Source organism: Nerophis lumbriciformis, linkage group LG32, assembly GCF_033978685.3.
Source record: "Nerophis lumbriciformis linkage group LG32, RoL_Nlum_v2.1, whole genome shotgun sequence".
Taxonomy (NCBI): domain Eukaryota; kingdom Metazoa; phylum Chordata; class Actinopteri; order Syngnathiformes; family Syngnathidae; genus Nerophis; species Nerophis lumbriciformis.
Genome location: NC_084579.2, coordinates 19,193,033 through 19,216,942, shown reverse-complemented (window position 1 = coordinate 19,216,942; position 23,910 = coordinate 19,193,033). Strand labels below are relative to the sequence as shown.

Below are 23,910 nucleotides of genomic sequence, written 5' to 3'. Positions count from 1 at the left end.
AAGAATATTACATTAATTAGTTTAGGGTTACAACAATTTAACATCATCTGGACACATAAACAACTCAAAAGTGCATGAAACTTTTTTTTTAATAATATTTATTTATTCATTTGATAGGGGAATCATAATACTAGTATTGAGAAAACAAACACTTAAAAAAAAAAAAAAAGAATTACAATTTTTTTTTTAAATTGATCATTACAGAAAAATAATAAAAATAAAATAATAAAACCTCCTCCCACCCACCGTCCTACATTTCAGTCACTGCCTTCCTCTTCACCACAAGCAGATAGAGAATCACAATAACTGATTAAAAGGGGGGGGGGGGGGAAAGGTAACAACAAAAATAAAAATCACAAGCATACATAGAAGTGTCATTGAATAAAAACAACAACAAAGAAAAAAGAGTTGAGGTAAGTGGGGGAAAAAAAATATATATATATATATATATATATATATATATATTTAGAGAGCAATTTTCACTGACAGCAGCCACAAAATTACTTTACAAGAGAAGGGTAAATACAAAATACATACTTTATCCGTGTTTCTGCTTGTGCTTTCATCACACATCATACCAGGCGGTATAGCTCGGTTGGTAGAGCGGCCGTGCCAGCAACTTGAGGGTTGCAGGTTTGATCCCCGCTTCCGCCATCCTAGTTACTGCTGTTGTGTCCTTGGGCAAGACACTTTACCCACCTGCTCCCAGTGCCGCCCACACTGGTTTAAATGTAACTTAGATATTGGGTTTCACTATGTAAAGCGCTTTGAGTCACTAGAGAAAAGCGCTATGTAAATATAATTCACTTCACTTCACACTTCACCAAAGGGATGGTTTTGGCACAGTTCGATCGCTTCCTTGTCCAATCCCGGGGCAATGGCACCTATCAAATACACAGTAATGAAAACACAGTTTTTATACTAACTGTACTGTAGTTGCTGCTTACTTAAAAAAAAAAAAATATATATATATATATATATTTAACAATTTAATCTTAAAATATGGGACGACTCCATATTATAAGGGACGGGTGGCAACCCTATACACTCACATTTTACTATTTAAGTAGCCTTTGTTCTGCCATTTGCGTACTGGCGAGCGATCTCTGAATCCGGGAACATATCCTTCACGGATTTGTTGAAAACATCCACAAATAAGAACGGGATGTTGCGTGTAGCTATCAGCATAGCCATCTTTGTCTCGGCATACGTTACACCCTCGGGTCTCCATTTAGCAAGATGGCCCATAATACTGGGCTGTGACCTTGTGCTTCTCTGACCGTTCATGAGTGACTATATCCGTTCGGCCACCGTGTTCAATGGAGAAGTCTGATCTACAAAATTTGCAGGCAGCATACCCCTTCCCCTTCGAGCTGTCCTGTATGAACTGAAATTCTTTTTTCCAATCATTTTGGAACTTGCAAGCGTACTTCTTCTTCTTACTCGTCGTCGCCATGTCTCTTCTTCTGCTTCGTCTTCTTCTTCTTCTGTTCTGATTGCCGCGCTTGACTTCGAGGTGTAACCGTTATTATTGTCCGGCCGGAAACGGCGCCCAGTGAAGGATGGCGTGGCAATATTGTTGTCCGGGTGGAAATCGGGAGAAATTTGTGAGAATGGTGGCCCCGGGATATTTTCGGGAGGGGAACTCAAATTCGGGACTCTCCCGGGAAAATCGGCAAGTAGGATGGTGCATAGGCCAAAGAAGAATTAATGAAATGTTGGTGCTTATCTCAAATACAGTACTTCCACCATTTCCTCCCTTCCCCAAGGAATAATGCATGAATCTTAATGACAAAATTCAAGCATATAAAGCGCATATCTACAAAAGTGTAGAATTTGCTGCAGATCCAAATTAGGATTGTTCTGCCACTTCCCTCGAGGGGTGGTCTGCGTTCTACCAAGTGCCATTTCTAGTTAACACTTCAATTATCTCTATGACCTTATAACCATAATTGAAGGGGTTATAATGTAATGTCACGGGGTGATTACGACAAGATTTTTATCCATTCAAAAATAAAACCTCTCCCTTTCTCTCTCAGATAAGGAAAAATAATAATAGGAAAAAGATAAAGGGATTAAAAATCCAAATGTCACTATAATATTAGGTTTCTGTACTAACAAGTGAGAGTGGGTTGTGTTGCCTCCGTGTGAACATTTGATGAGCTGGTGTCTATGAGACAGTCGCCTACGCGCAAACACCAGATAATAGCGACCCTGCATTGTGTCGCACAGTCAACACAATTCTGTGTGTGTGTGCGTGCGTGTGTGTGTGTATGTGTGTGTGTGTGTGTGTGTGGTCTGGCATATGGCCTGTGACCCCTGTAGTCCTTCTGTCTGGGTCATTATGATAGCGATAGTGTTGTGCTGAATAGGGACAGGCAGGACTCAATAGAGTGTCTTTCACCATAGCTGATTACCGCCTGCATGGGCCTTTATATGCATGTGCAGACAGCAGACTATAATGAGGCGCTCTTGTATTATTGATGCTCTACTTCTATCTACCTGCTGTTTGCTGCATTTGGCCCGCAAGTCGGCCTTGTGTTTTGCTTCCAGCATGCTTGGCAGAAAACTTGGCCATCCAGTATTCCGATGGGAATGGAAGCAATGTGTGTTGAATCAGTTGATTAATTGTTTATCACCAACATATGCTGGATTTAGCTGAACGTAGCTGAATACAGGTCATGCGTTTCTGTTTCTCCAATGTTTTGCTGTAGGGTTGTCCCGATACCAATATTTTGGTACCGGTACCAAATTGTATTTCGATACTTTTCTACATAAAGAGGACCACAAAAATTGGCATTATTGGCTTTATTTTAACAAAAAATGTTAAGGTACATATGTTTCTTATTGCAGTTTTGTCCTTAAATAGAATAGTGAACGTACGAGACAACTTTTCTTTTATTACTAAGTAAGCAAACAAAGGCTCCTAATTTGTCTGCTGACGTATGCAAAAAGATATTGTGTCATTTTCCATTCTATTATTTTGTCAACATTAATAAGGACAAGTGGTAGAAAATAAATTAGTAATCTATTTGTTCATTTACTGTTAATATCTGCTTACTTTCTCTTTTAACATGTTTTTTCTACACTTATGTTAAAATGTAATAAACATATTCTTCTGTTGTTTGGATACTTTACATTAGTTTTGGATGATACCACCAATTTTGGTATCGATGCGATACCAAGTGGTTACAGGATCACACATTGGTCATATTCAAAGTCCTCGTGTGTCCAGGGACGTATTTCCTGAGTTTATAAACATAATATAAATGTAAAAAAAACAAAAAAAGATTTTGTGATGCTAAAAAATATCGATGTAATCCTAGTAGTATCGACTACCGTATTTTTCGGATTATAAATCGCTCCAGAGTATACGTCGCACCGGCCGAAAATGCATAATGAAGAAGGAAAAAAGCATATATATGTCGCACTCGAGTATAAGTCGCATTTTTGGGGGGAAATTTATTGATAAAATCCAACACCAAGAATAGACATTTGAAAGGCAATTTAAAATAAATAAAGAATAGTGAACAACAGGCTGAATAAGTGTACGTTATTCGACGCATAAATAAGCAACTAAGAACGTGCCTGGTATGTTAACGTAACATATTATGGTAAGAGTCATTCAAATAACTATAACATATAGAACATGCTATACGTTTACCAAACAATCTGTCACTCCTGATCGCTAAATCCCATGAAATCTTCTTCCTCGTTGTCGCTCCTGGTATGCGCCGCTAGCGTCCTTTCTTTCTGCTGCTCGATCGCCGTTTTCTGCTGCATATTTCACTACGTCCAGCTTGTAATCTGCAGTATATGATTTCCTTTTCGGTGCCATTTTTGTTCAGCCCTTCTCAGTTTTTATAAGTTACCGCCAATGTTGAAATGAGCCATTTTAATAGCTACGGACATAGTAGCATGTAGCATCCCATGACCCACAATGCACTTCTGCCATGACCCACAATGCACTTCTGCCTAGACCCGCCCCCGCCGAATTCTTATTGGTTGACGTGTGTGTGACGATTGCTGACATTTGCTTCGTCTCTTACGCAAATGAGATAAATAATATTATTTGATATTTTACGGTAATGTGTTAATAATTTCACACATAAGTCGCTCCGGAGTATATGTCGCACCCCCGGCCAAACTATGAAAAAAACTGCGATTTATAATCCGAAAAATACGGTAGATACCCTCCTGTACTTGATATCAATACAGTGGATGACAGGTGTAGATCCACGCATAGGGTTTGTTTACATTTTGGTGTGTAGTGAAGCATGTTTAGCTATTCCTCGTCCTGCAGGGATGACACTTGTAAGAAACGTACTTTATTTGTCACCATGGAGGTGAGGATTAGTGATTTAGAAGTAGCTAAAACACTGCAGACTGCGGCTAGACGTTAGCCGCTAGCTAGCTAGTCATGTCTTAAAACACCTCTTCCTGAGGGCATTTCAGTGTTATAGCTTCACCTTTATCGTTAGTTTTTAAGCCAAAATGCGTCCATTCTCCCTTTTCTGTCTACACACTGTGTCTGCTTGTAAGTACTCCCTGATTGTACGCTGCCAAACATGCTCCTCTGCTCGTAATACCAGCAATGTCACGATGTGCCTTTTTAGAGGCGGTGTAGTACCGAATATGTTTCATTAGTATCGCGGTACTATACTAGTACCGGTATAGCGTACAACCCGAAATTAGCGTCACATATGAGACGAAAGAACCAACAATTGTACTGTACTTAGGACTGGGCGATTAATGGGGGGGGGAAACAACATTTAGAGCTTCTGACAGACAGAAAACTGTTACGTTTGTCATGATCCTTCAAAACAGTTTGGACTTTGCAAGTTATTTTCTTGTTTTCTGTATCATTTCCTGTCCTGGTGCTCTTATTTTGGCTCTACGTCCTGTTGGATTCCTTGTTTTGTGGCACCTACACTATATGTTTAGTTTCCTACCAGCACACCTGTTTTCTATATCTAATCGAGTCTACAAAGGTTTACATGTTGCTCCTTGCCAGTGCTGGATTATTGCCTTTTGTCAGTGTGCATGAGTTACTCTGCTGCCGCTACGTGCCTTGCATTAGCCTTTTGTTTATGCAGTTTTGTGCTCTCTATGTAAGAATTAAATCTTTTGGCCTGGACACAGTCTTTTGTCTCTACATCCTGGGCTCACGCCAACAACCGCCACGCGCCACCGTGACAGTGTGATTATTTAGATTTTTTTCCCTCTCTGTAAATTCTCTCTTTAATACACCATCTCCCTAAAATACAATACTGATTGTGTAGTTGCACGACAGAAACGAGGAAGAAAAAGTAGCAGCCAAGTAACAATGTCCCATCCAGTCCGCTACACCGAAGCATCATTGGAGATGGGAATTGATAACATTTTTCTGATTTCTGCTTAAAGATTCAGTTCTTTATCAGTTTTCTTATCGATTCCCATTTGTTCAGTTCAGTTCAGTTTCAGTTTATTTCGGACATGCATACGATACAATGTAATGCATCACACAATTCCAGTTGTTTCATTACAGCACATCCGAAAAGGAGTAGGAAGAAGCAGAGCTTATTTAATCCTACCCCTTTTCATACCATAGCAATTTTATCCAATTTGCTTGTTGTCTCTAACAGAACAGTGAACAAATAAATAATAAATAAATACTATACCATAGTAAGCATACAAATATTAAATACATAAATAATCTTTGTCTCAATAAAAAAAAAAAAGGGTTCAAAATGTTTATCATAATTCTTGTGAACACTTGTAGTTTGAACTGTCTCTTAAACTGAATCATATTGGTGCTTTGTTTGATTTCTTTGGTTAATCCGTTCTATAATTTGGAAAAAGGAGATCGAACAAGTAGCTTAGTATCAATTGTGTTTAGTTTAGAGGTAACATGACTCTACAAAGCCAACAGTGGGGTCTTGAAAGGCACATAGCATAGAACAAATACTTTTTTGAAAAAAATATAAGGAATAAATATACTAACAAATTAAAATAATACATGTGTGGAAATTACACAACAATGTAACATTAAGTAACATATTCAAAACATTTAAGAATATCTGCCATTTCCCCTAGAATATATACTGGTGAGACTAAAGAATGTGAATATTGTGCCAAGGTTTGTTTAGACTTACAAGGTGAAACTAAAACATTGGCTCATAACATGCAACTCAAGATAATTCAAGCCTTCTTTTGATATGATTATGGCGTAAAGCTTTTGAAAACCTAGAATTGAAAATCACAGAAAATGTAGGGTTTTCAAGAACTGTAAAGTATAATCCTAGAAGTTATAATAAATAAAGGCTTGACATATCTCACTTTGCTAGTAAAGAGTTAATATCACATACTGTATTAGTTTCGCAATACAAAATATTATAATTTTTGGAGTTTCACCTGTACAATGGAACTAACTGAGTGAAAATCTGGTTGGATGAAAACATGCACGTTTCCTCTACCTACCTACCAAAAATCAGGAGCACTGTGGCAAATGGTTGCAAGCCTTTGACCACAAACTTAAAGGTTAACTGCACTTTTTTTGGCCTATCGTTCACAATCATTATGAGAGACAAAGAAGACAAAAGTTTTTGGTTTTATTTCTCTTTCTTACATATACAAATTGGCTGGTTCAAGGTGGCTAGCAATGCAGCTAATGGGAGCAATCAATTCCACCTCTAAATCACCTTAAAAATGCATTAAAAAACCGTCAACAATACTTCATTCACGTTCCGTAACCCGTATAATAACCAAGCTGTAACGACATTGTTATTGTAAGAGCGAACACTGAAGAACTCTTTTTCTCGCGTAGTAACACATCACCACGCTACGGTATTAGCCATAAAGGCTAGCTATAATCTAGCTTCTACGTTAACACGAAACGCGTTTGAGTTTGTAATGCACAACACTGCGAAACAACACCAATTTGTACTGATTGAAAAACATGAACAATCATATTACAGTATGTGTAAAGTATTAGCCCACATGCCATGTTTTGTTTGTACACAGCTGAGCTAGCCAGACAGCATATGTACCGGTACTGTAGTTGTACTAACACTCATGACGTGCTGCGTGTTTCATGATCGATATTAAAGTGTGACTCACTCAATGGACAGTTGTTTGTTTGGTCCAGCTGGCTAGGGATGTTTCCTGTTGAGTTTGGACAAGCGCTCCATTTATGTTGAAATAGCTTGGCTCCCGTTTCCATATTTATAGCGTCAAAGTTGCTTTCTTGCCCCTCTCTCGGCTTCCGTCTCACGCTTCTTTTGTGCGGGCTTCTATAAGCAGCTATATTTAGCTTCAAAAGTATAATGTTGTAAATCCTCATTCTGTCCAAAAATAGTGTTACTATAGTGTTATTAATAGTGTTACTTAGAAAACACACTCGTGTTTGATTCCAGAAGTAGGGAAAATATTTATTGACAGAAGTCAGACGTGCGCTGCTATGGAAACAGAAATCAGTCCCGGAAATGATTAACATGATCAAAATATGGTAAATAATGAACATATTACATATTGTTGTGAACGTGTCTGTTACTACATTATATATATACTTACAGTATGTATATAAATCGTTGCTGGAGGGTTATGAAGTTGCTTTAGAGGGCTTTGAAGGCTACTACGGTGACTCCATTTAGGCCCATCTTTCAAGCGTTTTTATCATCTTTAAATTTGTAAATTAAAAAAAATAATAATAAAAGACGTGTGTTCTTGTCTCTCATAATGATTGTGAACAATAGGCAAAATTCCCCCAAAAAAGTACAGTTCTCTTTTAAGCCACTGTTTGGTGACATTCGTCTACCTGGCCTGAGTTTACTCTTCCCTGCCGCAGTGAACGGAGAGAGGTACTGTAGATGTGAACTGGTACTAGCACTGCAAGCCTCGGAGTCAGTCAGAATCTGTCTCTCGTCATTGCTCATCTAAATGAGGAGACATTCATTTCAATTTAGCAGGTAATAGATTTGACAAGGAGGCAAATGGCGCTAACATGATAGACAGGGTTAGTTAGTACCTGTTGTATTTACGGCAGATGACACATTACTGCTGCTGAGATGTGATTGTAGTGGTTTAAAAAGGTTACATTCATTTATAGTTATTGCACGCTGACGTCACTGCGGATAGTCGAACCTCGGATTCAGGAGGAACAGTGTGGTTTTCGTCCTGGTCGTGGAACTGTGGACCAGCTCTATACTCTCGGCAGGGTCCTTGAGGGTGCATGGGAGTTTGCCCAACCAGTCTACATGTGCTTTGTGGACTTGGAGAAGGCATTCGACCGTGTCCCTTGGGAAGTCCTGTGGGGAGTGCTCAGAGAGTATGGGGTATCGGACTGTCTGATTGTGGCGGTCCGCTCCGTGTATGATCAGTGTCAGAGCTTGGTCCGCATTGCCGGCAGTAAGTCGGACACGTTTCCAGTGAGGGTTGGACTCCGCCAAGGCTGCCCTTTGTCACCAATTCTGTTCATAACTATTATGGACAGAATTTCTAGGCGCAGTCAAGGCGTTGAGGGGATCCCGTTTGGTGGCTGCAGGATTAGGTCTCTGCTTTTTGCAGATGATGTGGTCCTGATGGCTTCATCTGGCCAGGATCTTCAGCTCTCACTGGATCGGTTCGGAACTGAGTGTGAAGCGACTGGGATGAGAATCAGCACGTCCGAGTCCATGGTTCTCGCCCGGAAAAGGGTGGAGTGCCATCTCCGGGTTGGGGAGGAGATCTTGCCCCAAGTGGAGGAGTTCAAGTACCTCGGAGTCTTGTTCACGAGTAAGGGAAGACTGGATCGTGAGATCGACAGGCGGATCGGTGCGGCGTCTTCAGTAATGCGAACGCTGTATCGATCCGTTGTGGTGAAGAAGGAGCTGAGCCATAAGGCAAAGCTCTCAATTTACCGGTCGATCTACGTTCCCATCCTCACCTATGGTCATGAGCTTTGGGTTATGACCGAAAGGACAAGATCACGGGTACAAGCGGCCGAAATGAGTTTCCTCCGCCAGGTGGCGGGGCTCTCCCTTAGAGATAGGGTGAGAAGCTCTGCCGTCCGGGGGGAGCTCAAAGTAAAGCCGCTGCTCCTCCACATCGAGAGGAGCCAGATGAGGTGGTTCGGGCATCTGGTCAGGATGCCACCCGAACGCCTCCCTAGGGAGGTGTTTAGGGCACGTCCGACCGGTAGGAGGCCACGGGAAAGACCCAGGACACGTTGGGAAGACAATATCTCTCCCGGCTGGCCTGGGAACGCCTCGGGATAAGCGGAAGAAGATGGATGGATGGATGGATGGACGTCACTGCGCATGTTGCGCAATGACGTCATTCTCGCCCACAGGAATCGTTAAGGGAATGGTTTGAATAATTTGCAAGCGATTGCAAGGAATTGAAACACTGGGTTTTCGATTCCAATTCCTAAGCATCATGGAGGAAAACTGAAATACCGAGCCAACAGTACAACATGAGCAGCTTGTACGCAAAAGGAATTGTGTGTTAGTTGTTTGGACTCACTTTAGCTACAATGAGGATGACCTCAACCTAAAAGTACAGTAGTGGTTGAGATTGGAATAATCGTGCATTAACCGAAATCGTGGTAAAAGTTTCAATTAATTGTGGTTTAGATTTCTGCCATAAACACCTCGCTGTAACAGTTCCATTTCTGAAATGTATATATTTAAAGAAATGTGCTCTTTCACCGGTGTCCCAGTGTTCACATGGCTAAATTATTTTCTTACTTGAAAGATCAATTCAAAGGGAATGCACAATTAAATTTATGAAGTCCTTGTTACATACATGCAGGAGATTCCAAGAGATTGCATGTAGTACCAAAACACGTTTATCCACAATGCAGAAGATACTGGCATTTGTCTAAGATACTCATCCTCACCATCGTGGCGGAAAATAAAAAGTTAAGTCAAGTCAAGTTTTTTCCAAGTATTATTTTCACTAGAGGAAAAGGAATTGCTTAGCATGTTACACACATAGAACTTACCTCCAGAAAGTCTTATCTTTGTCCATGTGATGTCAGATGAAACAACAATTGAGCTGTTTGGCCACAATACCCAGCAATATGTTTGGAGGAGAAAAGGTGAGGCCTTTAATCCCAGGAACACCATGTCTACCGTCAACCATGGTGGTGGTAGTATTATGCTCTGGGCCTGTTTTGCTGCTAATGGAACTGGTGCTTTACAGAGAGTAAATGGGACAATGAAAAAGGAGGATTATCTCCAAATTCTTCAGGACAATCTAAAATCATCAGCTCGGAGGTTGGGTCTTGGGCACAGTTGGATGCTCCAACAGGACAATGACCCCAAACACACGTCAAAAGTGGTAAAGGAATGGCTAAATCAGGCTAGAATTAAGGTTTTAGAATGGCCTTCCCAAAGTCCTGACTTAAATGTGTGGACAATGCTGAAGAAACAAGTCCATGTCAGAAAACCAACAAATTTAGTTGAACTGCACCAATTTTGTCAAGAGGAGTGGTCAACCAGAAGCTTGCCAGAAGCTTGTGGATGGCTACCAAAAGCGCCTTATTGCAGTGAAACTTGCCAAGGGACATGTAACCAAATATTAACATTGCTGTATGTAAACTTTTGACCCAGCAGACTTGGTCACATTTTCAGTAGACCCATAATAAATTCATCAAAGAACCAAACTTCATGAATGATTTTTGTGACCAACATGTATGTGCTCCAATCACTCTATCACAAAAAAATAAGAGTTGTAGAAATTATTGGACACTCAAGACAGCCATGACATTATGTTCTTTACAAGTGTATGTAAACTTTTGACCACGACTGTATATCTGCAAACAAGCAGTCGGCGCCAAACGGCTTTCCCACAAGCCAACCAATCATGTACACCAGTGGTCCCCAACCTTTTTGTAACTGCGGACCGGTCAACGCTTGAAAATGTGTTCCACGGACCGGGGGTGGTGGGGGGTATGGTATTTTTTTGTTTGTTTTTTTTTTTGTCATAAAAAAATACAATCATGTGTGCTTACGTACCGTATCCCTGCAGACTGTATTGATCTATATTGATATATAATGTAGGAACCAGAAATATTAATAACAGAAAGAAACAACCCTTTTGTGCGAATAAGTGTGAATGAGTAGGGGAGAGAGGTTTTTTGGGTTGGTGCACTAATTGTAAGTGTATCTTGTGTTTTTTATGTTGATTTAATATAAAAAAAATAAAAATTTATTTATTGTGCGGCCCGGTACCAATCGATCCACGGACCGGTACCGGGCCGCGGTCCGGTGGTTGGGGACCACTGATGTACACCATTGACTTGAAGAGATGCCTATTACCTATTACCATGCTGGCACTAATATCATCACACGTCTGATTACATTATCCTACTTTGCTGGGTTCTGTGTAAAAGACACACCCACAAAAATAATGAATCGGTGTATGGACAAGGACTGTTTTTTACTGTTGCTCTACTGGTTTTTTGTGCTTTTTAGATTATTTTTTTGACCGTCGATTGAACTATATTTTCCTTGAAATTTAAGTTGAATTAGGGCCCAGTGTATTATATAACCATCAATTCCATTTCTGACACTTGTATTGGCATTCCCAGCCAGTGTAGTGTTTGTCCTGTAGAGCTGCCACAGTATAAATAGCGCAGCAATGTGTGTGTCTATGAGGACTGGTCTGGTGCACACTAGCTGATACCTGCGGGAGTCTAACTGCTGTTAGCAAGTAATCATGTAACTCAGCACCTCGCCGCAGGCTCAAACAATAAGGTCAGACTGTCCAACGAGCCGCTGCGGAAAATGACACCGCTCTGTTTGGGTTCATTTTATTTGACTCCATTTTGCTCCTCTAAACGCGTTTACCCGTTCGTTATAAGCAGAGGTCAGGCTAATCTACAAGAGGCATTTCCTCATATTTCCCACACGGATGCTGTCTCGGCCGGGCCCCGCGTCACTGTCTTTATTTGGTAAACGGTAGCCATCAACTGCTCGGGTCAAAAGGTGACATTAGCGCATTAGTTAGCCCCTTTAAGAGGTCAGTTGTCGGACCGCAAGAGTGATCCATGTTCCGCAGGAAGATGTAAGCAATTTAACCTCGCAGTCAGGTGGAATTACATCTGTCACTACTGTAGCTCATGAAGAGTGTGATCACTTAGTAACCCTGAGCAAAAAAGATACCGTGGTCATTTCCACACACATATAGCACCGCTCTTCAATTGGTGGTCAATACGCATTGGCTTTTAAGAATATGGTACATTTATAACGTGACAAATGGTTTAAAGGCTCTTTTTTATGGTTATGGTTAGATATGTACGATAATATCGGCCGATAAATGCTTTAAAATGTAATATCGGAAATTATCGGTATCGGTTCGGAAATTATCGGTATCGGTTTCAAAAAGTTAAATTTATGACTTTTTAAAACGCCGCTGTACAGAGTGGTACACGGACGTGGGGAGAAGTACAGAGCGCCAATAAACCTTAAAGGCACTGCCTTTGCGTGCCGGCCCAATCACAAGTGAATGCCATACAGGTCACACTGAGGGTGGCCGTATAAACAACTTTAACACTGTTACAAATATGCGCCACACTGTGAACCCACACCAAGCAAGAATGACAAACACATTTCGGGAGAACATCCGCACCGTAACACAACATAACACAACAGAACAAATACCTAGAACCCCTTGCAGCACTAACTCTTCCGGGACGCTACAATATACACCCCCGCTACCCCCTACCCCCCCCTCAACCCCGCCCACCTCAACCTCCGCATGCTCTCTCAGGGAGAGCATGTCCCAAATTCCAAGCTGCTGTTTTGAGGCATGTTAAAAAAAATAATGCACTTTGTGACTTCAATAATAAATATGGCAGTGCCATGTTGGCATTTTTTCCCATAACTTGAGTTTATTTATTTTGGAAAACCTTGTTACATTGTTTAATGCATCCAGCGGGGCATCACAACAAAATTAGGCATAATATTGTGTTAATTCCATGACTGTATATATCGGTATCGGTTGATATCGGAATCTGTAAGTAAGAGTTGGATAATATCAGAATATCGGATATCGGCAAAAAAGCCATTATCGGGCATCTCGAGTTATGGTATTAGTTTATTTCGAACATGCATACAGTTACAATATGGTACATTCACATATCTCCATTTTCTCATTACAACTTGTCCGAAAAGGAGTAGGAAGAAGCAGAGCTTATTTAATCCTACCCCTTTTCCTTTTCTTAGGAATGTCTAACACATTTTTAACACAGTTCTCAATAATACATACAGTAGCTGTTTAAAAGTTATGATTCACATGATGAAATTAATAAGTAGTTTCTTCAGCTGTTCGAGGTATTAAATATGTTTCTGTAGATGTTAAACAGCATCACGCAGAACCGTAAAGTTGGACATTTCAAAATCAAAATAGAACGTCCTACTCAGACAAGGGCAAATCAACTTAATGCGACTTCTGCGAGATCCTACGTTGCATAAAAGTAAATGGAAAGTACCGTATTTTCCTGACTAAAGAACGCACCGGTATATAAGCCGTACCCATTAATATTTAGAAGAAATAAACATATAAATGAATATATATAAATACATCCATATATTACCCGCACTGGACTATAAGCCTTAGATTTATACATAGTGAAATTAATTATTTACACTGAAATATTTTGTAAATGTTAAATTACATACCTAATTGTTTCCAAACGGTGTCTGTAACACGGCAGCAAACCAGCTGATCAAACAAAACAAAAGTCATTGTCATGGACCCACTAGCTGCGCAAGCTAGCTCTCCAATCAGCTAAACAGACTCAATAACTCCACTGTGACGTTTTGCAAACTGAAACAATACAAAATAAATGCCACTGTAAGTTAATAATACTAACACAGACGCTTGTAAACATGTTAGCATATTAGCTAATGCTGCCGAGGCTAACTTGATTACATTATGGTAGCATGTACAAATATGAATGAAATCATCACTATCAAACATGTGACGGTTTAGTACTAAGTATGAAATGATTTAGTTATATTGTAAACGGTTCGCAGCCGAGTGTGAAGCGACTGGGATGAGAATCAGCACCTCCAAATCCGAGTCCATGGTTCTCGCCCGGAAAAGGGTGGAGTGCCATCTCCGGGTTGGGGAGGAGATCTTGCCCCAAGTGGAGGAGTTCAAGTACCTCGGAGTCTTGTTCACGAGTGAGGGAAGAGTGGATCGTGAGATCGACAGGCGGATCGGTGCGGCATCTTCAGTAATGCGGACGCTGTATCGATCCGTTGTGGTGAAGAAGGAGCTGAGCCAGAAGGCAAAGCTCTCGATTTACCGGTCGATCTACGTTCCCATCCTCACCTATGGTCATGAGCTTTGGGTCATGACCGAAAGGACAAGATCACGGGTACAAGCGGCCGAAATGAGTTTCCTCCGCCGGGTGGCGGGGCTCTCCCTTAGAGATAGGGTGAGAAGCTCTGCCATCCGGGGGGAGCTCAAAGTAAAGCCGCTGCTCCTCCATATCGAGAGGAGCCAGATGAGGTGGTTCGGGCATCTGGTCAGGATGCCACCCGAACGCCTCCCTCGGGAGGTGTTTCGGGCACGTCCGACCGGTAGGAGGCCACGGGGAAGACCCAGGACACGTTGGGAAGACTATGTCTCCCGGCTGGCCTGGGAACGCCTCGGGATCCACCGGGAGGAGCTGGACGAAGTGGCTGGGGAGAGGGAAGTCTGGGCTTCCCTGCTTAGGCTGCTGCCCCCGCGACCCGACCTCGGATAAGCGGAAGAAGATGGATGGATGGATGGATATTGTAAAATTTACAAATGTTGCTTGGCGTGATGAATGAAAAAACATACAAGTAGAACCGCTTTGGATGACTTGTAGACGGATGTAATTCCGGTTCAAGGCAGCACCTACAGTGAACTCGTCCAGAAGATGGCGCCATAGCATGAACAGTAACATACCCTTTTCAATGTCTCTGTGGGTGGATTACAAGATCTGTTTGTTGAATACAAATCTTTATGGCCGTTGGCGAAGAAAAATACATTTTTAGCCGCACCGTTTTATAAGGTTCACAGCGTTGGAAAAAAGTAATGGCTTATAGTCCAGAAATTACGGTATCAGTTTTGTATGAATTGGTCATTGTTGTTGTGGACGTCGCTTCCTAGCAGTCCCACTGTCAGACACGGCACAGGAGCCAAGTGTGCAGGTTTAACAAGGTTTTAATGTACATCCATCCATCCATTTCTACCGCTTATTCCCTTTGGGGTCGCGGGGGGCGCTGGAGCCTATCTCAGCTACAATCGGGCGGAAGGCGGAGTACACCCTGGACAAGTCGCCACCTCATCGCAGGGCCAACACAGATAGACAGACAACATTCACACTCACATCCACACACTAGGGCCAATTTAGTGTTGCCAATCAACTTATCCCCAGGTGTACATATAGTTATCAAAAGTCTTTCTCCAGCAGAACGTGACCTTTCAGTCACGTCCGTATCCTCTCTCTCTCTCTCTGCTCCCGGCTGCTCACTGTTAAAGACAACAGATGATTAGATTACCACGTACCACCTGTGAAATCTAATCACCTGCCAGCTGTGTCTCGCCGTCAGCACATGCCCCGCCCCTATCCGATGGTGCTCCGGCCTCAACACCATCGACTGAGGCGGTGACCTTTGCTCCTGCAGGCGCGCTGATCACACTCTCCCTCCACAGTTGTGTTTCTGTTGATAACAACTGCTGTGCGCGTAATTATGCATTTGTCTTTTTGCCAAATTGCTGGAAAAAATTTTACACTTAGGGATATGCTACATGACAAAAGAAATTGTGAAAAAGTGATTCCTATGCGTTTTTGAAAAGTTATTGTACAGACAACAATGTTTCCAAATAATCTCCATTCACATGGTGCTGTAAAATCGACGGCGAATACTGTAATACGCACGTCAGGCCACTCGTTGGCGATTGCAAACTAACTGTACAGCATTTGATATATGAATAAAAATGTTGGTAAGTAATGCAATTCAGTTGAACACTTAAGCGATGTAGTAATGACTAGAGATGTCCGATAATGGCTTTTTTGCCGATATACGATATTCCGATATTGTCCAACTCTTAATTACCGATTCCGATATCAACCGATACCGATATATACAGTCATGGAATTAACACATTATTATGCCTAATTTTGTTGTGATGCCCCGCTGGATGCATTAAACAATGTAACAAGGTTTTCCAAAATAAATCAACTCAAGTTATGGAAAAAAATTCCAACATGGCACTGCCATATTTATTATTGAAGTCACAAAGTGTATTATTTTTTTTAACATGCCTCAAAACAGCAGCTTGGAATTTGGGACATGCTCTCCCTGAGAGAGCATGAGGAGGTTGAGGTGGGCGAGGTTGAGGGGGGCGGGGTTGAGGTGGGGGGGTAGGGAGTAGCGGGGGGTGTATATTGTAGCGTCCCGGAAGAGTTAGTGCTGCAAGGGGTTCTGGGTATTTGTTCTGTTGTGTTTATGTTGTGTTACTGTGCGGATGTTCTTCCGAAATGTGTTTGTCATTCTTGTTTGGTGTGAGTTCACAGTGTGGTGCATATTTGTAACAGTGTTAAAATTGTTTATACGGCCACCCTCAGTGTGACCTGTATGGCTTTTGACCAAGTATGCATGGCATTCACTTGTGTGTGTGTGTGTGAAAAGCCGTAGATATTATGTGACTGGGCCGGCACGCAAAGGCAGTGCCTTTAAGGTTTATTGGCGCTCTGTACTTCTCCCTACGTTCGTGTTCACAGCGGCGTTTTAAAAAGTCATACATTTTACTTTTTGAAACCGATACTGATCATTTCCGATATTACATTTTAAAGCATTTATCGGACATCCTTAGTAATGACGTAGTCGTGCATATCCCCCTTTTCCATGCTCCAAATCGGCCAAAAAGGGCTCGATAAAGCGTTTTTGATAAAAACGCTCATATTTAAACAGCCTGTACCTAACTTGCAACGCACCAGTTTTATTCTACAATACTTTTGATATTAGCTGAAGTGCCAATCGTTTACTTCTGCAATGTAATGGGTAAATGTGGAAGTAGTGTCAAAGCGCTTTGAGTACCTTGAAGGTAGAAAAGCGCTATACAAGTACAACCCATTTATCTCAACCTCCCATCTCATCATCATTTTCCTCAACGTTGCTCCTTTTCTCTTTTTTGGTGCGAGCAGAAGTTTCCAGAGCTCAAATTCAAGTATGTGGAGGAAGACCAGCCAGAGGATTTCTTCATCCCGTACGTGTGGTCGCTGGTCTTCAACTCTGGAGTGGGACTCCATTGGAGCCCGCATGGCATCGAGCTCTTCAGCATGGACTCTGGCTGAGCGACCACAAGCGTGTTCGCCCTTGTACAGACTGACAGTTTGTATACCTGCGTGCGTATGTATGTATGTGTACGTGTGTGTACGTGTTTGAGAGGGATTGTGTGTGTCGCTTTTTATAGGACGCTGCTTTGGAAGTGCCTCAACCTTGCGTGGAGCAGCTTTGCAGCACAACCTCTATTTCCCGAACCAAAACAATTCTTTTGTTTCTCCACTGGGAATCTCCACAGTGGCTCGGCCTGCTTTAACGGTACACGTAAAGCTAAGTCATCCCATCTAGGGGGCGCCATGGAGTCTGAAGGCGAATAATCCTATTTGGGTTTTTCCTGGAAAAAAAGAACAGGTCAGTTAACGCATACGCACACTTGGAATAACTTACCGTATTTTCGGGGCTATAGAGCGCACTGTTATTTAAGCCACACCTACCAAATTTTAGAAGAAATAATTTTTTTTACATATATTAGCCGCACCGGACTATAAGCCGCAGATATATACATGTACGAAAGATTTTGTAAATATTTATTTACATACCTTAATTGTTTCCAAACGGTGCCTGTCACACGGCGGAAAAATGGCAGATCAAACAAAACAGAAGTCATCGTCATGTACCCACTAGCTGCGGAAGCTAGCTCTCCATTAAGCTAAGCAAACTCAATAACACCACGGTGACGTTTTGGTGAATTTACAAAACTGAAACAATACAAAAAGAATGTTAATAATACTAACAGAGACACTCGTAAACGTTCTAATGACGCTAGCTGGATTACATTACAATAGCACGTGCAAATATGTATGAAAACACTCCGACAACATCACACATGGGACGGTTTAGTAAGTATGATTTTTTTTAGTTATAATATAAAACTTACAAACGTTTCTTGGAGTGATGAAGAACCCTTTCGAGCAAAAACGCTATGGACGAATACTTCCAGTTCAAGGAACGAAAAAGGAAGTACATTTTCAACCTGCATCACCTACAGTGAGCAAACTCGTCCAAAAGATGGCGCCATAGCACAAACAGTACCACAACTTTTCAGTGTGTCCGTCGGTGTTCCATGAAAACTATTTGTTGAATACAAAACATTACGGCCGTTAGCGAAGACGAATCCATAAATTAGCCGCACCGTTTTATGAGCCGCAGTTTCAAAGCGTGGGAAAAAAGTAGCGTCTTATAGTCCGGAAAAATACGGTATTTACCAATGCACTGACAATATATAGGACTTATTACATAACTATGCTGTGAAATACCAATTTTCACTTTTGAGAAGCTGATCATTTTGCTTTTTATAAGCACACCCTGTTACAAGGAATTATTAGGGCCACACTGAAAATAGAAAATTAACAATTGGACCTGCAAGACTAGATTTGAAATATTGTGAAAGTTAAAGATGATTTAAAACAAATAAAGAAAAAAGCCAAAATATAACAATAAAATCATAATGTTTGCCTGAAGAAATGTTCGAATACTACCAAAAGAAATTTTTAAAGGATTGTGCATTTAAAAATAGTCATAATAGTATGAAAACATCGGTGAAGTATTTCGGTAATAATAAGTCAGAATAGTAGTGGGAACACAGTTGAAATATTTCAAGAATAAAACCGTAATTGTCTTAAAATAAAACATGGCATATTACGAGAAAATTAGTTAAAATAAGTTGTGCCATTACGAAGCAAAGTTGGGATATTACTAGAATAGAATCTGAATTTTGCGTTGACAAAATGTTGGAATAGAATGAGAGCAAAGTTTATGTATTACAAAAAAAAAATCATAATTATGCGTTATGTCAAAATATTACAAGAACAGTCACAATATTGCAAGAAGAAAATTATAATTTTGTATTTTTTTTTTAAATGGATAATGTTATGAAATAAAAGGTTTTATTTTATGTAATTCTTAAAAAAAGAAAAATTAATTGGCATACATTACTACAATTATGTTCCCTGGTCAAATTAGACTTCAAACACAGACATATTTAAAAAATATTATTAAAACATCTGACATGACTCCTGATAACATTGCTCTTTTCTAAAAATACACAATATTATTCTCATATAATTTACTTAAAAATGTTTTGATGGTGATTTTAAAATGTGTTTTTCTTTTCGGTGTGGCCCTTATACTCCAATCAATCAAAATGTATTTAGTTTGTAAAAACATTTTTGGTTTGTAATGTTAAAAAAAAAAGAAAATAAGTACCACCAGGTTTGAATTTAATAGCCTGCGCTAATGTTTGATTTCAGTTTAGTTCTGGTACAGTAGCAGTCCTTCCCCACTCGGCCTCATTTAATTGATTTTTACCTTCATAATCCATTTTATTTCCAGAGACAAAGCAACTGTCTCACCTCCTTCCCTATTGTGCTCATTCATTTTGTCTCTGTTTGCATGTTTAACTAGAGTTGAACTATTTATTTTCATGTCATTTTTTCATAGTTGATCTTCAAATGTTAATGGTAGTTTTGATATTACGTTGAAAGAAAAGCTTCAACATTTATGCCTATATATTATTATACTGCTTACTGAACATACTTGGTAACATGGCAAGAGCTGAACAGTGCTTTATTGATAGGGATTTAAATAAAAATATTATATCCAAGCAACTTTAGTGTCTAAGTATTATTGAAGTGAAATAATGAAGACATCATAAGACTGTTATTACTCTACAAGCATTTGCTGATGTCACATGTTACTCTAAATTCAAGTGCCATTTCAGAGGCATATTGATGCATGAATAAAATCTAAATTTCATATTGGAAAGAAAAATGTGAAATATTATGAGAACAAATATGACAAAAATGTCATTGTCAAAAAAATTAAATTGTTGTTTACCACTAAAAAAGTTGGGAAATGGAAATCGTAATTTAGCGCTGAAAAGAATCAGGAATATTACAAAAATAAGATCGTAAATCAGCACTAAAAATAAGTACAAATATGACCGGAATGAAATCGTAATTTAGTGCTAAAAAGAAGTCCAAATATGACAAGGATAAAATCGTAATTCAGCGCTAAAAATAAGTCGCAATATGACAAAAATAGAATCGGGACTCACCACTAAAAATAAGTCGGAATATTACACAAATGTATTTGTAATTAAGCACTAAAAAGAAGTCAGAATATGACAAAAATAAAATGTAGAACTAAAAATAGGTCGGAATATCACATCAATAAAATCATAGTTCACCACTTAAAAGAAGTCGGAATATGATAAGAATAAAGTAATTTTGCGCTAAAGAGTTCTGAATATTGCAAGAATAAAATTGTAATTTAGCGCCCAATAAAATCGTAATGTGGTGCTACAAAGAAGTCAAAAGTTACAAAAATATCGTAAATCAGCATTAAAAAAAAAATCTGAAAATGACAAAAATAAAATCAGAATTTGACTTTAAAAAAGTCACAGTATGACGAGCAAAATAATTGCAATTTACGACTAAAAAGAAGTCTGAATTTTACAAGAATAAATCGTAATTTAGTGCTAAAAAGAAGTTAGAATATTACAATAATAAAATCGTAATTCAGCTATAAAAAGGAGTCAGAATATGAAAAGAATACAGTTGTAAAATAGTGCTAAAAAGAAGTTGGAAATTACAGACATTTTATTGTAAATCAGCGCTAAAATCAAGTCGGAATATGACTAAAATAAAATCATAATTTAGCGCTAAAAAGAAGTTGAGTATTATAAAAAAAAATACATTGTAACTCAGCGCTAAATAGAAGCCTGATTATGACAAGAATATAATCATAATTTAGCAAGGATGGGTTGACTTAGGAGTGTTTTCTAAAATTACTGTTAACGATCATGAACTGTTAACAAGGATTGTCCAGAATCACTCATCACAAGCAATGAAATAGAATATTTTGACATTAGGATATTAGTCCACTTACTCAAACAAATCTGACTCATTTTATTAGCTGTATGGCTTTGTTAAAAATACAGACATTGAAAAAAACAACCACTAAACTTTTAGAAAGAAAAGTAAGTATTGTCAAAGAAACAGTAAGTAATATTTTAAGTACCTCAAAGAGCTTCTTGTGCAAGGGTGACTTGTTTGATGGTGCTACCTCATTGGTTTTTGCTGAACTAAGCATGAAGGAAAATGATTGGGTAAATTGTGTACGGCAATTTAAAAAATAATATGCAAACTGGTGGTCCAAATAGCTTAGCATGTAATGATGTACATTTAATAGTGGTTTTAAAGGGGAACATTATCACAATTTCAGAAGGGTTAGAACCATTAAAAATCAGTTCCCAGTGGCTTATTTTATTTTTCGAAGTTTTTTTCAAAATTTTACCCATCACGCAATATCCCTAAAAAAAGCTTCAAAGTGCCTGATTTTAACCATCGTTATATACACCCGTCCATTTTCCTGTGACGTCACACAGTGATGCCAATACAAACAAACGTGGCGGAAAGAACAGCAAGGTATAGCGACATTAGCTCGGATTCAGACTCGGATTTCAGCGGCTTAAGCGATTCAACAGATTGATTACGCATGTATTGAAACGGACGGTTGTAGTGTGGAGGCAGGTAGCGAAAACGAAATTGAAGAAGAAACTGAAGCTATTGAGCCATATCGGTTTGAACCGTATGCAAGCGAAACCGACGAAAACGACACGACAGCCAGCGACACGGGAGAAAGTGAGGACGAATTCGGCGATCGCCTTCTAACCAACGATTGGTATGTGTTTGTTTGGCATTAAAGGAAACTAACAACTATGAACTAGGTTTACAGCATATGAAATACATTTGGCAACAACATGCACTTTGAGAGTGCAGACAGCCCAGTTTTCATCAATTAATATATTCTGTAGACATACCCTCATGTCAGCAGGCCAGGGAAGCTAGGGTCGATATTCTTCTCTTGATCATCTTTGGTGTGAGCCAAGACATCCAGGGGGTTTAGCTCGCTCGTCTGCGGGAACAAACTGCCGCCATTGCTTGCCGTGCTACCGAGGGCCTTTGTCCCTGAATTGCTCACACACTCCGGCAGATTCAATGGGTGTCTGGCGGCAGATTTCTTTGACTTTGTCGTTGGAAATGCATCTGCTTTGAATGTCGCAGGATATCCACACATTCTTGCCATCTCTGTCGTAGCATAGCTTTCGTCGGTAAAGTGTGTGAAACAAACGTCCAATTTCTTGCCACTTTCGCATCTTTGGGCCACTGGTGCAACTTGAATCCGTCCCTGTTCGTGTTGTTACACCCTCTGACAACACACCGACGAGGCATGATGTCTCCAAGGTACGGAAAACAGTCGAAAAAACGGAAAATAACAGAGCTGATTTGACTCGGTGTTTGTAATGTGTTTGAGAAAATGGCGGATTGCTTCTCGATGTGACGTCACGTTGTGATGTCATCGCTCCAAGAGCGAATAATAGAAATGCGTTTATTTCGCCAAAATTCACCCATTTAGAGTTCGGAAATCGGTTAAAAAAATATATGGTCTTTTTTCTGCAACATCAAGGTATACAGGTAAAAGCCAGTAAATTAGAATATTTTGAAAAACTTGATTTATTTCAGTAATTGCATTCAAAAGGTGTAACTTGTACATTATATTTATTCATTGCACACAGACTGATGCATTCAAATGTTTATTTCATTTAATTTTGATGATTTGAAGTGGCAACAAATGAAAATCCAAAATTCCGTGTGTCACAAAATTAGAATATTACTTAAGGCTAATACAAAAAAGGGATTTTTAGAAATGTTGGCCAACTGAAAAGTATGAAAATGAAAAATATGAGCATGTACAATACTCAATACTTGGTTGGAGCTCCTTTTGCCTCAATTACTGCGTTAATGCGGCGTGGCATGGAGTCGAAGAGTTTCTGGCACTGCTCAGGTGTTATGAGAGCCCAGGTTGCTCTGATAGTGGCCTTCAACTCTTCTGCGTTTTTGGGTCTGGCATTCTGCATCTTCCTTTTCACAATACCCCACAGATTTTCTATGGGGCTAAGGTCAGGGGAGTTGGCGGGCCAATTTAGAACAGAAATACCATGGTCCGTAAACCAGGCACGGGTAGATTTTGTGCTGTGTGCAGGCGCCAAGTCCTGTTGGAACTTGAAATCTCCATCTCCATAGAGCAGGTCAGCAGCAGGAAGCATGAAGTGCTCTAAAACTTGCTGGTAGACGGCTGCGTTGACCCTGGATCTCAGGAAACAGAGTGGACCGACACCAGCAGATGACATGGCACCCCAAACCATCACTGATGGTGGAAACTTTACACTAGACTTCAGGCAACGTGGATCCTGTGCCTCTCCTGTCTTCCTCCAGACTCTGGGACCTCGATTTCCAAAGGAAATGCAAAATTTGCTTTCGTCAGAAAACATGACTTTGGACCACTCAGCAGCAGTCCAGCTCTTTTTTTCCTTAGCCCAGGTGAGACGCTTTTCGCGCTGTTTCTTGGTCAACAGTGGCTTGACACGAGGTATGCGGCAGTTGAAACCCATGTCTTTCAAGCGTCTCTTGGTGGTGGATCTTGAAGCACTGACTCCAGCAGCTGTCCACTCCTTCTGAATCTCCCCCACATTTTTGAATGTTTTTTTTTTCACTATCTTGACCAGGGCGCGGTGATCCCTATCGCTTGTACACATTTTCTGACCACAGTTTTTCCTTCC

At 40.1% G+C, this 23,910-nt stretch overlaps 1 protein-coding gene across 1 annotated transcript in view; it reads left to right on the top strand.

The window, feature by feature from the left end:
• dym (dymeclin) overlaps positions 1-19,911 on the top strand; it is a 134,598-nt gene extending 114,687 nt beyond the window's left edge. Inside the window, exon 17 of the mRNA XM_061927506.2 lies at positions 17,150-19,911. Within this exon, the coding sequence (XP_061783490.1) occupies positions 17,150-17,299 (150 nt within the window). The 3' untranslated portion in view covers positions 17,300-19,911. The remainder of the gene's footprint in view (positions 1-17,149) is intronic.
• Positions 19,912-23,910: the final 3,999 nt, after the last annotated feature.